Source organism: Sceloporus occidentalis, unplaced genomic scaffold (genome assembly GCF_023333645.1).
Source record: "Sceloporus occidentalis isolate IW3139 unplaced genomic scaffold, rSceOcc1.0.p SCAF_80, whole genome shotgun sequence".
NCBI lineage: Eukaryota > Metazoa > Chordata > Lepidosauria > Squamata > Phrynosomatidae > Sceloporus > Sceloporus occidentalis.
Genome location: NW_028317060.1, coordinates 2,589,155 through 2,605,545, shown reverse-complemented (window position 1 = coordinate 2,605,545; position 16,391 = coordinate 2,589,155). Strand labels below are relative to the sequence as shown.

Here is a 16,391-nt window from a genome sequence, read left to right as displayed (position 1 = left end):
TATACTTTAACAGAGGACTACTGCCCTCTAAACCCTTCCCCGAATATCAGTCAAGTTTAGTAAAAACAGCTATTAATTTGTCACAAAGTTGGGTAAAAGCCCTGTCCACTCTCCACATCTAATATCCTCTTATGGCTGTTTGAAGTATCTATAGGTATCTAGTCATATTTTGACTGATAGGTGGCAAAGTGTTTTTGGAACCTAGTAACACCAATCAACAAAACACATAATGGTGTATGAAAACATATTGCGGTCAAAGAGGGACAACTCTACCCTATAGGTGGCTAAAATGGCTGCCTAGGGCGTTCAGCTGGTTGGAGGGAATAGAAATCACATTCTTCCCTATGTTAACAAACTAGTGCACGAAGAAGGGGAATGGTACTAGAAACTGTAGGGCTGAAGGTCCTAGGAGATGTCCATAGTAGACCAGAAAAGTCCATAGCATATGATTAATGGTAGGAAAAATAAGTCTGAGCTTATGGGTTTACTTATCCCTGTGTACAGGATAGTACATAGTTACAGAAGGTAGAGGTAGGCTAGAGGTAGGGGTTCTTTTGCAAGGCAAGATACCTAATCACATTTTTAAGCAGTAGTGAGTATTTTAGATGTTTTACAATGCTTGGAGATATATATTTCACCAGGATTTCCTGCAAACTCTTTCTGCATAACAGAAACCTGCCTTTGTGAGGTGCCAATATAAATGTACACATAATTGTGCTGCTTAGTACTTTACAAAAGACCCTTGATCATACAATTAGGTGTAAACTTTTCTAATTTTTTTTTCTCTCAAACTTCCTTCACTCATATGGGATCAAAAAGGCCAATACCTTACTTCGGTATGCATTACAAAGCTCGAAACGCTTTGCCATAAAACTGTTTACTATTACTACTTATATTCATTACCACTGGTGGGTTAGGTAATATGGCCAACTCTCTGAAATTCTTTTGAGTCACAGAGACAACTGGCATCATAAATAAACTGGCCAGCGTAGGTTAGGCCAGAAAAAGTGTGGCCAAGAATGTGGAGAATATGGTAGAGCTAGCACTGGGCCACAGGCACTGGCCTTCAAAAGTGGCCTCAAGAAAGTCCCTTTGGAAAACCCAACCATGTATTATATGCATCAAACTTTAAATATGTACCTGCAGACAAAAGATAGCAATTTGACCAGATTATACATATTGGTTGCAAGTGTGGTCCTCATGAAGTTAATGCTCGTTCATATACCTTACACTGAGGGCATAAATTAAAGGAAGACCGTTTCATAACATACAGGGTGGCTACCCTTTAACTTGATCAAGTAACATAGGAGCGGTAGTTTATTGGTGACGGGAAAAGATGACTACCTCTAACCACAAACAACCATGAGCAACACTGACTCAATATCCCATCTGTGTCTAAATATTTTAGCTTATTTAAGAGGGAATAATTTTACAAATTCACATTGCAACTGATGAGAGCCATATATTCATATACAGGTTGACCTACTAGTTGAATTATAGCAGTTTCAGAGAATTATAGAATATGGAATTACAGTAATGTTGATGGGACTCAATTGATTTTTTTTCTGCATTATTGACTCTGATGTAAATTATACTGCTCATTTGAGGGCGTGTGAGAAGTGCACCAAGAGGACGTTTGTCCTTTGAAGATATACAACATATTATACTTTATGAAACATAAAAAGTAACAGTAAATTCCAGAACCATATAACAAAATGGAAATCATTATTTTCATATAACATAACTGCTGTGTGGTGAGCCACATACTTAGAAGAGGAGAACCTTATGAACTTTTAAAGTCTCTGCTTGAACCTCAATCACCTTCACTTTACCACATCCTGGTATAAAAACATAAAATGTGTATGTTCTTCATATACCACATGTTAAATGTACCTAAAGTTGTATTTCAGATGATGGAGGAGCTTAACTAAGACGAGGGAAGTGGAAACTATTTTATTTTGGTGAAGTGTCCAATGTTATTCCGTGGATCCTCAAGGATAATCTACCCACAACACAGAAGATTTCAACACTGGTAAAACATTTCAATTTTTTTGTTACACCTTAGCAAATCGTCCCTTATATTAGTTAGGTCACGTCTATGTTTCTGATAAATTCCAGTGGGACTTTGCATTTATGGAAAGCAATAAGAGACAAGCTTTGTTCTGTATATCCTATCCATACTACTAATGTTGTCCAAGAGGGCTTAGTGAAAATCGGGTGAAGCTTACTCAACTGGATGGAAGTACATACAAAACTCAGAGGCTCTTTTGGATGGCTTGCTATGCTTCAGCACAGCAATGTTGTCAAAGAGTATGATACACAAGGAATAATTCCACGGCACTATCTGGAACATGATTTAATTAGATGGGCTCAGTCCAAACTCTGATTTATAGCAGTGCTTTTTCATGCTCTCAGTTAAATTAGCTATTCAAACACTCATTAATAAAACACTGCCAATGGCTTATGTTATTGAAAGTGAGGTCTGAGTAACATATAGCTGTTTGTAAGTACAAGTTTAGGTCTAATGTGCACCAGAAACTTGGCCATGTAACATGCTGCACTGAAATAGTTAAAAATAAAAGAATCCATTGCTTTATAATGTTTCTCTAGCCACGGTTACAAGCAAACAGCAGAAAACCCTGAATTTGCCAAATGAATGGTAACATGATAAATATTTACCATAACATTTCAAGGAGTGCACCAGCCAACTTGACCAAGTGCTACAGCACAATGAAGAAAGATGACACTTGAGCTGATTCTGTTGTATATATCTCTCCATTATGCCTAGAGCAGGACAGGATACATGAGGAGGCCCAGCTGCCGCTCAATCCGAGTATTGACTTATTTGTTATGGAAGGGGGAGCCGTTTTGCACATTTAATTCGGAATCAGTGAATCTGCTAGACAGAAATTTAATCAATCCTAACTCCTTGGCTCGCAACGAGCACTGTGTTGTTTATTAGACCTCTGCAGAGTTTATTTGTTCAGGCTTAACAGCTGTCCCAAACCTGTAACCAGACTAAAAACCTTAGGAAATATTCTGCCACGTATATGACTATAGGACGCAAAGGAACACTGAAAGAGTCTATGCTCCTTGCGATTTCCCACAGCCGGCTGCAGATTTATAAAAGGACCTTCAAATATTTATTAACACACAGTGCAGCTTAAGGATGATGTTAACCAGGGGACCCAGTAACTCATGTGACTCTGAAACCCTCATGAGATGTCTTATCAAATGCTGAAAATAGAAAATTAATCCCTCTAAAATGTATCGCTATCATTTTTTTTTAACATGACCTGTGTTTCTTTTTTTTGGCTGTCTGGTGTGCAGGATGGATATATTCCATGTCTATTGGTGTGAAACCCTGCTAAATTGAAATAGGTGGCTTTGTATACATTTCTAAGAGGCAGTTCTATGGTCTTGTCATATACTTAGCTGTAGCGTGAGAGAAGCTAAGCAGTAACCTGGTGTGAAGCTTAACTGTGTAGACATTTAGCAGAAGATCTGAGGCTGGTGGGATTCTCCTGTTTATGTTACAGTGAGCCAGGAAATAGCTCACAACTTTCACAATAACTTTGGTGCAAAAATATTGCACTATTTACTTTCATCTAAAAGACACAAAAAAACTCTTTAAGCAGAATTTAAGCCTACGTATAACCGCTCTGTGTAGCGTAGACATAAGTGGAGGAAGAAGTTCCAATGATTCTGAAGGAAGTTAGCCCTTGGCAGAATAGAGCCCAACTGATAAAAATACTTTATTAATTAAATAATGTCCATTCACCGTCACCACATAAAGCTTGTATACACCTATTTTGGTAAACTTGTGTCCCTCTCCTTTCTCATTCTCTTTCTACTTTTCACTGTTCACTTATGTCAGCTAACATGCCATAAATCTCTACAAAAGAGTTCTCCTCCTGCTGTCTTTTTATCCCCCCCAGCCTACTGGAAATACAGGTGCTACTGCATCACATTACAGAGTTAACAGTATCCTATACGTTGGACAACAGTGATAATAACACGGGCACAATACAGGTCTCACAGTATAATACTGGCTTGTCCGTTACCTGGCTAGTTTGTGGGCTGGACGGGTCATAAGTAGGAACATAATTCTTTAGCGCATCCTGAGGGTTCAGGTGTGGAGGATATCGAATAGTCGGATGAGTAAAGTAGGAAGAGGGGGTCGGAGGAAGGATTGCTTGTGTTGGAAATGGCAGCGGAGATGGTGATGTCCTGGTTGAGATCACTGTAGATATATAAAAATAAAAATAAAGAATTGTGTGAGAAAACTATAACACAAATAAAAATCCCTACCTGCCAATTCTAAATACCATCCACTCCAGCAAACTATAAATTTAATTTTACCAAACATGTTCTTTTAATTGTGGGTTTTCCTCCCCATTCTTATTCTCTTGGACTTGCACATAAAAAGCCCAAATACCAGACATCCCTTGGGATCTAACAGTCTAACTTTCCCAGCTCAAGACTGCTCAAAGTCTTGTTTAGTTTTCAGGAATTACACCATCCACTGATTTAGCATCCCTTGAACTAAAAGCATGATTCCCAGAATGAAAACATTTTTCGTGAATTAAGTATTTTTCTCTAGAGTCTTTAAAGATAACAAAACTCACATTTTTTTTTTATCTTCAACAACATGTTGGAAAATGAGTCATCATCAACTGCTAATGACTTTTGGCCTCCACAGAGGCTGTTACATACCTGGACAAATAACTGATGGGATGTTGTTTATACACATTGTAAAGTTGCACATGACAATAATTTATTTGAGCTATACACATGATTGTGTTTACAGGAGGGAAAAAGGAAAAGCTGTGCTAGGCCTCGAACTTAAGAGGGATCAACAGGAGTTGGTCCTTGGGTCCATCACAACAGCCATTGATTGAATTCAGTTTTTAAAGTATTCTATCATTTTAACGGCTGATTATCATATGCAGTAGCCAGATATGTTTGCAATGTACATCCACTTGCATGCACACCTGCTTATTGTGGAGTCCCTTGAAGAAGAAGGAAGAAAGCTGATCTAGCTTAAGTATGGGGCCACTCGAGGACCCACATAAAATCACTGTGCTAATAAAAATGTGTTCAGAGTCAGTGTATATTTATGTGTACCCCTTCAATAGCAAGTAGCATCACCCACACACTGATTCATGGGCCACCTGCCACTGATCTGGCCTTGTATGGCCTTCAACAGTGACTTTGGCCAGAGGAGACTGGAAAATCTGTGACAAGGAGGCCTTTGAGAATTAGGGGTACGGTATAGCTCAGAGTATTTAAGTAAGTCAGCTTGAAACTAGTGAGGCAAAGGCACCCAATTAAAAAAAAAACACAGTCATAACAGACTTACAATAATGAAATGTTTTTTTTTCTGGTGGATATAACAGACTTACAATCAACAAAAAACAATCTGTCTATTTTAGCAATACAGTTAGGGCAAATTATATATGCTAAGTCAATATTTATTTAATTAATTTGGTTATTTGTGAGAAACTAACAGTGTTTGTTGCCAGATTGTGTTTCATGTTAAAGAGAATCAATACAAGGAGTCGAAAATGAAGTACATCGTATTATATTCATGGGGAACATTTGGCCCTTCTTATTTTTTCAAAGCCTATACGTTGATTTGTTTTGTCTGATAAGTAGAATTTCCATATTTCAGCTTCATTAGAGTTACCGATAAAGTGTTATGGAAATGGCTTCCTCTAAAGACTTGATAGCAGTGTTAGACTGTCAGTCAGGATCGGTCTCTGCATCTGTGATACTAAACTAGATGGGGGAGCATAGAATATCAACTATCTTCATGGCGTTTCAACTGACTTAAACGATAATGAGACACATAGAAGAAAGCCTAAGCAGAAGTGGTTCTTTCACATATACTACATGATGTTACATTACATCTGCACTTCCGGTTTGAGTGTACTGTGCATTCCGTGCATGAACCCAACATGACCCTCTCCTACATGTCTCAGGAGCCACTCTACTGTTCAAGTAGACAGTATGGCCAATGGAAACGTCCATCTTTGTTTTGGTGAATTCTAATGAAATTTGTGTTGGCAAATTTGGCCTCCACATGGAATACAGAGAGGGGTCAAGGGCATATTAGCTTTTTGCTATCTGATACAATGAACACTCATTATGCTTCTTTATATTACACACTATAATACCTCACGTATAGTCTAACCCCAAGGCTGGAAACAACAGGTTTTATGTACATGTGTTTCACCTGGGCAGGACAGGGCATTCAATATTTAGAGCCACTAAATGTATCATCTAAATACAATCAATCCTTTATTCAGAGTCTTATTTTAAGATAAGTGTATATGAAATGAATTCAGATAAGCAAAAGGATCCTGAGACATAATAAAAGTTAGACAGATTATGTGGTCCCGTTAGCATATACTGTATAAACGTGCATGTGTGTGATATGGCATTGCCTTTCACAATTTATATAAAAAAATGATATACATACAGACCATAAGACAAATCAAATTAAAATCTTCAATTTAAAAGGACAGGTTGGTCTAATCAGATACTTGCTCTTAGAATCCATTGTAATCCCTATCATATATTATCCTACGTATTCAAGTGTATCCCATTCCCCTGTTAAATGACCAGCATCCGATTCACGTTATAGAGAAAAACCAATGCACGCAGGTGAATGTCCCCTAGATTAATGTGAACATGATACTAATCGGCTAGCCAAAAAACCTAAATTGGCTCTGGGCCTCAGGAAAATGTATTATTTAAATAAACTCGGTCTTATATATCCTGCACAACATTAAACAGAAACATGTGTGCAACTCTGTTTGACCTACTGTACCTTAAATAACTTTAGCTGAATTCATTTATTCTGAACACGGCACCGACACAAATGTACTACATTAAAACAATCATTTGAAGACTCATATATAACACAAAGGAGGAATGGGCAACAGGAAAAAACTGTAATAAAAAAGATTTAGATTATATTCCTAAACCATGAAAGTGTAGTAAACAGATGGGTTGCCACGTAACAAATAAAGCTCTCAAGAATATAAGCAACCTTCCATAACCAATTCCCTCTGAGACCCAAAATGTGCTCCTTACAGAAATGGCCTACCAACATTTTGCTCATCAATGCCTCGCGACTTCAAACTTCTCCCTGATTGGTGAAAGCTCAAAAGACATATTTCATATTTTATCACAGTTTGACTATGTGAAGGTTTCTGTTGCCCTTACCACTATGTCCTACTGGTATTCCTGGATGGTGGTGCTGGGAAAAACTGCTCAGCCTCGGTGAAGAATCCTGTGGAGATGTTGGGCTAAACAATGGCTTTTCAGGCTTCTTCATTGTGGGGGAGGACATATCTGTTAAAGTAACACAGTAACAAAGTATCAAGATCCGCACATATATAGGAAGCGGATCCAACATTAGTTTTAAGAATATTTTTTTTTACGTTTTTGTCTCAGGGGTAACAATAATTCCTACAGAATATCATTTTAGACACTATATCATCCCTCAACAAAAGGAAGTTACTCAATGTTATCCGCACTAAAGTTAATACCAAATACCGAACATGAAATCTAATTATACTGGACTGGTAGCTTCACCCATATTTAGAAAATTAGAACAACAAACGGAGCCCTTCCCAATGTTGTAACACCTCCTATACTCCATGGGGCATCACCATTTGGAAATCTTCATGGCTCCTCTAACATATGCAAAAAAACGTAATGTGTTTCGCACTGAGAGGTGCTTAATCATTGGCCTATGATTAAGCGCCTCTCAGAGCGAAACGCGTGAGGCAGTTGGCATATCTGAGCCACCATAATTCATGTGCTCATGAGTATTACTCCTTACTATTTTATGCTTGAAGAAAAAGAAAGCTTAGATTTTATACTCTGAAGAAGAGCCCTCGTTCCATTTTTTTTGTAGCTTCACCTAGATGCCATCACTCCTAGCTTTTCATAACTCCTGTTATTCACTGCTACGTGCTCCACTTTGTTTAGTTATCAGACTTCATTGTGACAGGCAGACGAACAAGCACAAATGATCTGCCTGCAGATGAAGACTTCAATAACAGTTTGCTTGTCTTCAGCCCATTAAACCAAAATCACATTCCTTTCATACCAGACAGGCGTATCGTTGGAGAAATTCATTTATCTATTATTACAGGGAATCAATGGAGTGCAGCAAAGCCCCTAACTTGTGTTCTAGGATTATTTAATTCCTCTAATAACTAAACAAAACTTATGAATTCATTTTACCATCAGTGTTGGATATTCAGGATAATATTGATGCTTTGTGCCACAAACGCCGAGAATTAAAGGTGAATTGATGTTCAGCTAAAGCTGCTATGCAGTATTTATTAAAGATATACTTTACACTATATGTACTGTGGGGTGTGTGACAGAATAATGTATTATCTGGGCAACAATGCATTTAACATCAATTATGTAAGAAGGGCGATATTTAAAAAAAACTCACTATATATAAAATTTCATTACAACCCCAAAAAGTTTGCATCTATTTTTAAATAGTAGAGTCTTTCGGTCACTATTTAGAAAGAAAGTGGGAGCTGGCATAATCAAAGCACATTCTCCAAAAACACACTATTTGGGAAAAACTGGTAAAAACCCTGCACAAAAAAATGCACCCCACTTATTAGACAGATTGTTGGTGACTTATTAGTATAAATAACTTTAAACCGTGTCACAAGAAGCAGACACAATGGAATATGGTAGTCTATGGCAAAAAGTAATAGATATTTACTAATGTATATTTAATTTGTACATGTTGCAAAATAAACTAATATTTCATGTTTGTCTTCTTTTATTTTGCAAATGCATAACATTATATTTATACATGTCAAGCATCAGCTGACAAAGCGTTGTGCAGGAAAATCTAAACAATTATATATTATATATATTATATATATTTTTTATGTTAATGAATGAAGCAGAATACCCTAGTGCTTACTTGAAGCATCACTTGACCAGCTGGACAACATGCATTTTTAGCTAAAAAAAAAAATCAGTCACGAAGAAATACATAATCCCATACACACACAAATAGGTTTGTTGTGATGCACTTTAACCACACAAAGGAATAGGCCAACTTCAGCTACTGGGGCTCCTAAATAATGAGGCCTTTTGTTTTTGAATAACTGACTGCATTCTCATCTGTTTTAGCATTCTGCCAGCTACCCATCATGATAGTTTTCATCAGCTTGGAAATATCTTGGAAAAACATTTCTCCAGCTCTCCTTAAATTTAGATTTTGAACTAGCTCCATCACGATTCCCAAAAACCAACCAAAGGCAAAAGTGAAAACATTGAAATTAGTACATAAGCTTATATTGCTTAAGTTAATGTACACCAAAATTAATTAGGGTAGACTAAGACTGTAAGCAAGTGTTGGTATATATATATATATATATATATATATATATATATATATATATATATATATATATATAGTGGCTTTTAGGATAACAGTTATCACAGGAGCCTTGTCAATAGTTTACCATGTGAGTTATCTAACTGAACAAACTGTGCGCCTAATGTTCTTAACCCATTAAAATCTAAGACACGGAAACATCTTTATATATATGCACTAAAACAGAAGACTGTTCTGTCTTGTTACAGACTCTTTCTTCAACTTCTCTGCATAGCACTCAACCAGATCAGGTTTCTCAGGCGACAACCCTTTCATATTAAAATGAGGGAATCCCTAATGAAGGAAATAAAAAGAATACCTGATTGTAGATTTTCTCCCCATGTCATTAAATTAGTTCTGGACAATATCTTTCACTCCAGACTGAAGTAATCTCTGATGGAAATGGCATTCTTTTTCATTGTCATAAACATTCAAAAAGTTAAATAGAAAATAATGCTTTAACTAAAATATTACATCTGAATTTTAAAGTCCTATTCAGATATGAATTTTAGCTGACTTAGGACAACATCAAGATGTCATCTAGGACATGTCTCAGTTTTCTTTGGTGTTTTCCCACCATTTCAATAACCTGCTTCTATCTTGATGCAGAGTCACTTTCATGAATATAATAAATAAAAAATCTTCTATTTGTTATGGACCTATCTGACCTTCTTCTCACATGTTACTGACCATTTAATATTACTGTATGAGGTACTACATGTCGTTTTCATTTTGATTTCTTATATAAGTGGATTATACTCCAGCTATCCATAGCATACTACGAAAAAAGAGCACAGATGTATGGTATTATTGCTCTTCTCTAATAATTTATTATCTTGAATGTCTTAAATTAGAAAACACAGAATATTATCCTGTTTATAATTTATAACTCAAAATACAGCAAGTAACTATGGAAACAAAATTACTTTGGTGACTATCTGTATGTTCTACAGGAATACAACACATGGAGGAGAATTTTGTTTTTTGTGCTATCTCTAGATTGTAAGCTTTACCTAAAGTATCTGTTTGTCTTAGTCCATTATACCCTTTGAATATATGTATTGTAAGAAGCGCTGCGTTAACTGTTGGTTCTATATAAATAGAATATAAATGAGAATAAACTTAACATATGTCCACCAATATGATATACAGTTCAAAAGATCATCTTAATGTCCTGTTGTGTCTGTTGGAAAATCCTATTCTGGTACACACATGGAGTTGCTTAGAAGTACAGAATGAGTCTTCATTCTGAGACCTGAATATGAGACCTGAAATTGTTACCCAAAAATATATACGCTACTTAGGGGAAAAACGGAAAAATAAAAAATTGCTCCACAATTTAATTACTGAACTAAAGGAAATTCATGTTCATATGTTCTTTAAGTTTTGTCTTACAGGTTCTATAGCATGTTGATTGAACCGTGGTCTAGAACATGTGTTCTTCAGCACTGCCTTTGTGACTAAGGAAGATTAAAATCACAAGAACTGTACATCCAGAAAGCTTAGCAAGACACTACTCCATTACCACGAGATGCTGTCGCTAAAAATCTCTGCTGTTATAATAGGTGGAGAATGAGAATGAGCACTCTTTAGCCAATGGGCCATTTCTAAAAAGCCAATGGGACAAAAAGGGAAAGTTTAACCAAATATTTGTCCTAAGTGCTGTCAGACTTCTCCTGGTGTGTTGCCTGCTGTTGCTAAAACATCCTGCCATTATTGTCAGCTGAAACAGACAAGTGTACTAATGGCCTATATACATTGATTCTGAATGCAATATTGTGTCCTTCTTGGGCTGTCACAAGACTGCTAGTAATAGAATACCTTCACGGGACACAATTACTTCATTCTCCACTGGCATCACAAAAGACCGAATATTTAAAAGATTACATTTCTTTTCTAATCGGAAAGAAACATGGCACTTAACTCCAGCCTAAAAACTTGCAGGCTAATTAATACCTACTGTCTGTTCCAGATAATATGAAATACAAGAAGGGTTAAATAACTCAGTACCGCAGTATGTGCTTATGTGTTAAAGACACAATGCAATAAAAGCATAAGAAATTAGAGATATTGGTTTGTAAATTTTGCTTAAACACTGCTTTATCGAAACAGTTATAACAGCTCTTTTGTTCATTTAGGGGTTGATGTGAATAACACCAGGGAATGGGAACAAAGTAAGAAATCGCTCAAGGTGACATATCATAAAACAGGATTAAGAGTCAGTCTTGTATTTGGAAGGACAGACCCCCACTTGGCTCATGTGCCCAACATTGTGTACTTTCAATTGGGGGTTAGCAGGCCATGTTTTTTTCAGGGTATTCCTGTACTCATTTACCACGTTGTTACATAAGTTTTTACTTAAAAAGTAAAATTATGTAAAATTTCCATACAGACATGAGTTACACTATGAACATCTGATTAGTGATTACTCGGGAAAATGGAAATCAAAGGTCTTTAGCTGAAGGTGATAACTTTCATTGGGCTAATAACTATGCTGGCCCGAGGAAAAAAATGTATCATCCTTTAATATTGAGCATTTTAACATACCTTGGTTATCACAAGTTCACATTATAACCTACAGAGTTCTTCAGCGAGTAGATGTAGATCTTAAAATTTGTCTCCTGCAGTATGATATTTGTAATTTTACTAAATTACAATAAGTTCCTGGAGACATGTAAATAATTAAATTGGGCACTCTCCAGGCTAAAGCCTACGTTTCTCCTGAATTTCAGATGACTTGAATGACTTTTCTGAGATCTTCTAGCGTAAATAACGCAAATTACTCTTAGTATAGGATGTGAATCCTATAATTTGATGGGCCATACATTTTCCAGCACCACAAAGTGATCAGGCTTATGTGAATAATAAAAAAGTCAGGCCGACTCAACAAGGAACTCTATCTAGAGGGGAGGTGGAAGGGAGATGTGTGAGGTCCAGCGTATGTATTGACAGCTTGCACAAATGGTAAGCCAGATGCATATCTGCTTGACTCAGCCCAGGGCGACTCTTATGGACTCTGATGTGCTAAACTGCTGCAGGGGGAGAAAGTGTGCGGCAACGTGTTTTATGGGAACTCTTAATTAAAGCGTTGTTCTCTTCCAAAACAACCTTAGGAAACACTAATGAGACATGAGTTTGGGCAATTTTCTCATCAAAGCAATAAAGTAAAAAGAGAGACCCTCTTCCCTTGCCTGCAGCCGCCAGCCATCCCTGTTAGCTCCCTGGATAAACATCACATGGTCAGCCAAGTGCCTCTAGCCACCTGTTAGGGGGACGCCACAGCTCTCAACTAGTGATCTGGGGCAAGTTCAAACAACCACAGCAGCACCTGCTCGCTGCAGACACCTGCTTGCCTTTCTTCCAGCAGACAACCATATGTTCATTTTACTGATGTTTATTGAGGTTACACTTGTGATTAGGATTCCTGCACACGAGTCCTAGAAAATGCTAGTATGGTACAGTATTCAACACTAACGATGTATACAAGAACTACAGAGAGAGACAGAGCTCGGCTGTGCAGAATCTTCTCAACTAATTAAAAATGTTTGGTTTATATTTTAGACTGCGATTAGTGGCTTATCAGATTTGGAAGCAGGATCCAGGGTCTTGAGTTCCTAAACACCAAAATGTCACAAAACACGTTCCAAAATTATGGATCGAGTAGGAAGGTGGTCACCTGTGAAGTGGAATCATAACTTAAAGGACCACAATACTTTGGAGGTTAACACATTCTTATCATGATGTCAAAAGGCAACATACTGGTCAGCTGTATTTGTTTATGAATAAAGCTATATACGAGTTACCAGTATCTGTTCTAGTTTGGATTTCATTTTGTATTGCTGGTCTGTCCTAAGATATTTGTGATGATAGCTTTACAGGTTGAAAATAATACAGGTTGAAAATAATCTCTAGAGTATATATATACATATATATATATATATATATATATATATATATATATTTTTTTTTTTTTTTTATGTAACATAGCTGTGTACACTCGTACCAAGGATTATTAAAGAAAAAAGTTGTAGACTTCTGTCCATATAAAGCACCCTATCTTTGAAAATGTAGGATTTTAAAACTTTTAAAAAGAACCAAATCATAAACACAGAAACATAGAATTTGACGACAGACAAGAACCATTCAGCCCATCTAGTCTGCCCATTATTGCTGCTGTAAAGACTCAAACCTTCATCAGTCTTTGGCCTTGGCTAATATTGAAGATATAAACAACTAATTCCACAAACATGTAGGTTTGCCATTAAATATAAAAAGGCAATTTTAGGGCACTTTTCATGAAAAAAAAGTGTCTCATATTCTAGAAAAAATAGTGTTTTACTAGAAACCGTTTGATATTTAGAAACTAACCATAATAGTTGAGGGTATGTGTATACATAGCAGTGAAAGGGTCACTAGTGAACTTTCATACAAAATGCATGTGTCGTATCCCACTTTTCACGTCTACTCGAGTGTGTGACAGAGATAATGAGGCTGTGCGGCTCTATCTGAAGACATGATTAAAATAGCTCCTTGCCCATATGACAAGGCATATGGACTTGATCCCGTAACAGTTGCTGAATGATGTCATTTCAACCATGAGTAATTAACTGCCAGGATGAAAAAAGATATGTTTGCTTAATTTCAACCCTATCTAAAAGAGAACCCTTTGAAACTAACACAGCATAAGTTCACTACATGGAAGGTGTGGGGTAACAGCTGAAAATGCCCTGTTAAGAGTTTGCATGGCCAACCAATTAAACCCTTCCCTTTGATGTCTGCTAACATACAGCAATAAAATTACTACGTTTCCCATATTTACTGATAATATGAATATAACATATTCTGTTTGATGTATTTTAACTTTAATCTACTTTTCTGATGGTCGTGAAAAGTTCTTAAGGGGGTACTTCGAGTAATAACATTAATGTGCACCACTTAACTGCCAGGCAAATGTGCTTTATTGATCTAAGTGCTGGAACGCTGATGAATGTTCTCCTAAGGTACGTACGAGTTTGAGGAGTTCAGCTAGAAACGTATATATTTCATTCTGTAACACTTTAATATTATACACAGCTTGTAGTATTTAAGAGGAGAAACCTCAGTATAGTTAATGTAACTAAATGCAGCATCTTTAGCATGACTATCTTGGGCAGCGAAGAGGTAAAGGCCTTTTGGTACAAAGTGTAGGGAGCAAAACCAAGTTACAGTATTCTATATAGTCATACTATACTAAAAACGCATTAAACATTATGTTAAATAAATATGTCGTTTAAGGTCTTTCCAAGTTCATCCTACAAAGGAGGAGAAAGATACTTGGCATGTAATGTTACCTTGAACTAGACGCTTGTTTTTAAGCACACAAATATCGTAAATGTACGGTTTCGTGGCTCATAATATTAACAACTCCTGTATTTATTATTGGAGATGTAGTTTAAAAGTTAGAAACTTTTGAAAAATATGGTAAAAAAAGACAAAACTAGTATAAGAATTGGTTAAACTAATTAGATGCCACCAAAAGAAGGGGTTCTCGCCAAAAAATCCTAGGATAATTTAATGAGGAGGAACAATCCCATGCAGGAAGTTAGGGTGGCTGCTCCCATGGTATAAACATAAGGTGTGTTTCTAATATATACATCAATATATATATATATATATATATATATATATATATATATATATATTGCTTAATACAGAGATGGTGATAAGAAATTATATATTGGAAAAGAAATGCTAATTGCACATGGCAAAGCAACATACTTAGAAACACGCAATGAAGCCACTGCCAAGAGCAGTGCATTATCTTTCACATCACTGTATTTAATTGGATTTTTTTTCAAGATAGCTTACATTTAAAATGTAGAGAAAACATCTGGCACTTTTATTTTTTATGACAATGAAAAGCATGAAACTACCATATCTATCAAGTTACAAAACATAAAAAGACACATAAGCATCATCGTATACGGGACGCACTCATCCACAGCTTAAAACGTGATTTAGTACGATGGGTGCAATTGACGCACAATATTTAAAAGTGGGCATGATTGCGGGCACTTTATTCACAGTAATCTAACAAAGAAAGCAACAACGTGAAACTCAGCCTCTTCCGGACCAGAAGGAGCCCTGGTGATAATGAGCCTATGGAGCACTCCGTGGTAAGAGAATACCCCACCATGCCAAGAGAATAAAGGTGCAGACTGCCATGAGTAATGGATTCACCAGACAAAGAAGCCAGTTATGTCAGTGCTTATGGTCTTTGTTTTATTTTAGCAGTGCCAATTAGCGATTGTATCTTAACATGACACTTGTTGTACCCCATAAGGCCACCTAAGCTTACACAACTGGCCATCCAGCGCTGGCTACACCACCTACATATCTATGTGTTCACACGGGTGCCTGCATTTTATGCATGACTTGTATTCATTTGAAATATTTAATGACTTGAGCCTTTAATTGCGTTCTTTTCAAGCATTGCCACCACTGGGGAAAATAGAGCTTTTTCTCGGGAGTTCCTAGCATGGCTCTGCAGCGATCATACTGAATGAAGCAATGGTCGCTACCTGTCTTTAATGCAACAACAGTTATAGTATATCAAAAAAATGAATAATACTATGTTTGTAGCCAATATTTTAGGAACTGATACAAATTTGGAATAAACATTAGAAAAAAAAAAAAAAAGACAAAAAGAACTGAAGCTGAGCTGTTACCATATGTTTTTAGGAGTGAATGATACTTTGGTGCATGAAATAGGGCTATTGTTATTAATAATTAGATTCTCCCCAATGACTCAGAGTTCATGCACGGGACAGAATTTTCTCAACGTTTACAATGTATGCAATGATGATTTCCATTTGGCAGCTCTTTCTGCAGCTCTGCGCTGCAGGTGTGGAAAAGCCCTGAAGAAGTGCAAATCGAGTTTCTGACCTCTCGCCTCTGCCTTAGAGCGACGCATGACTTA

The 16,391-nt window shown here is 36.7% G+C and overlaps 1 protein-coding gene across 9 annotated transcripts in view; it reads right to left on the bottom strand.

The window, feature by feature from the left end:
• The window catches only part of LOC149285340 (nuclear factor 1 B-type-like), a 209,334-nt gene that overhangs the window by 27,266 nt on the left and 165,677 nt on the right, over positions 1-16,391 (bottom strand). For all 9 annotated transcript variants that reach the window (XM_089495456.1, XM_089495455.1, XM_089495457.1 and 6 more), the window contains exons 7-8: positions 7,234-7,362; positions 4,065-4,243 (exon numbers count right to left, since the gene is read on the bottom strand). In XM_089495456.1, coding sequence (XP_089351582.1) covers positions 4,065-4,243; positions 7,234-7,362 — 308 coding nt within the window. The remainder of the gene's footprint in view (positions 1-4,064; positions 4,244-7,233; positions 7,363-16,391) is intronic.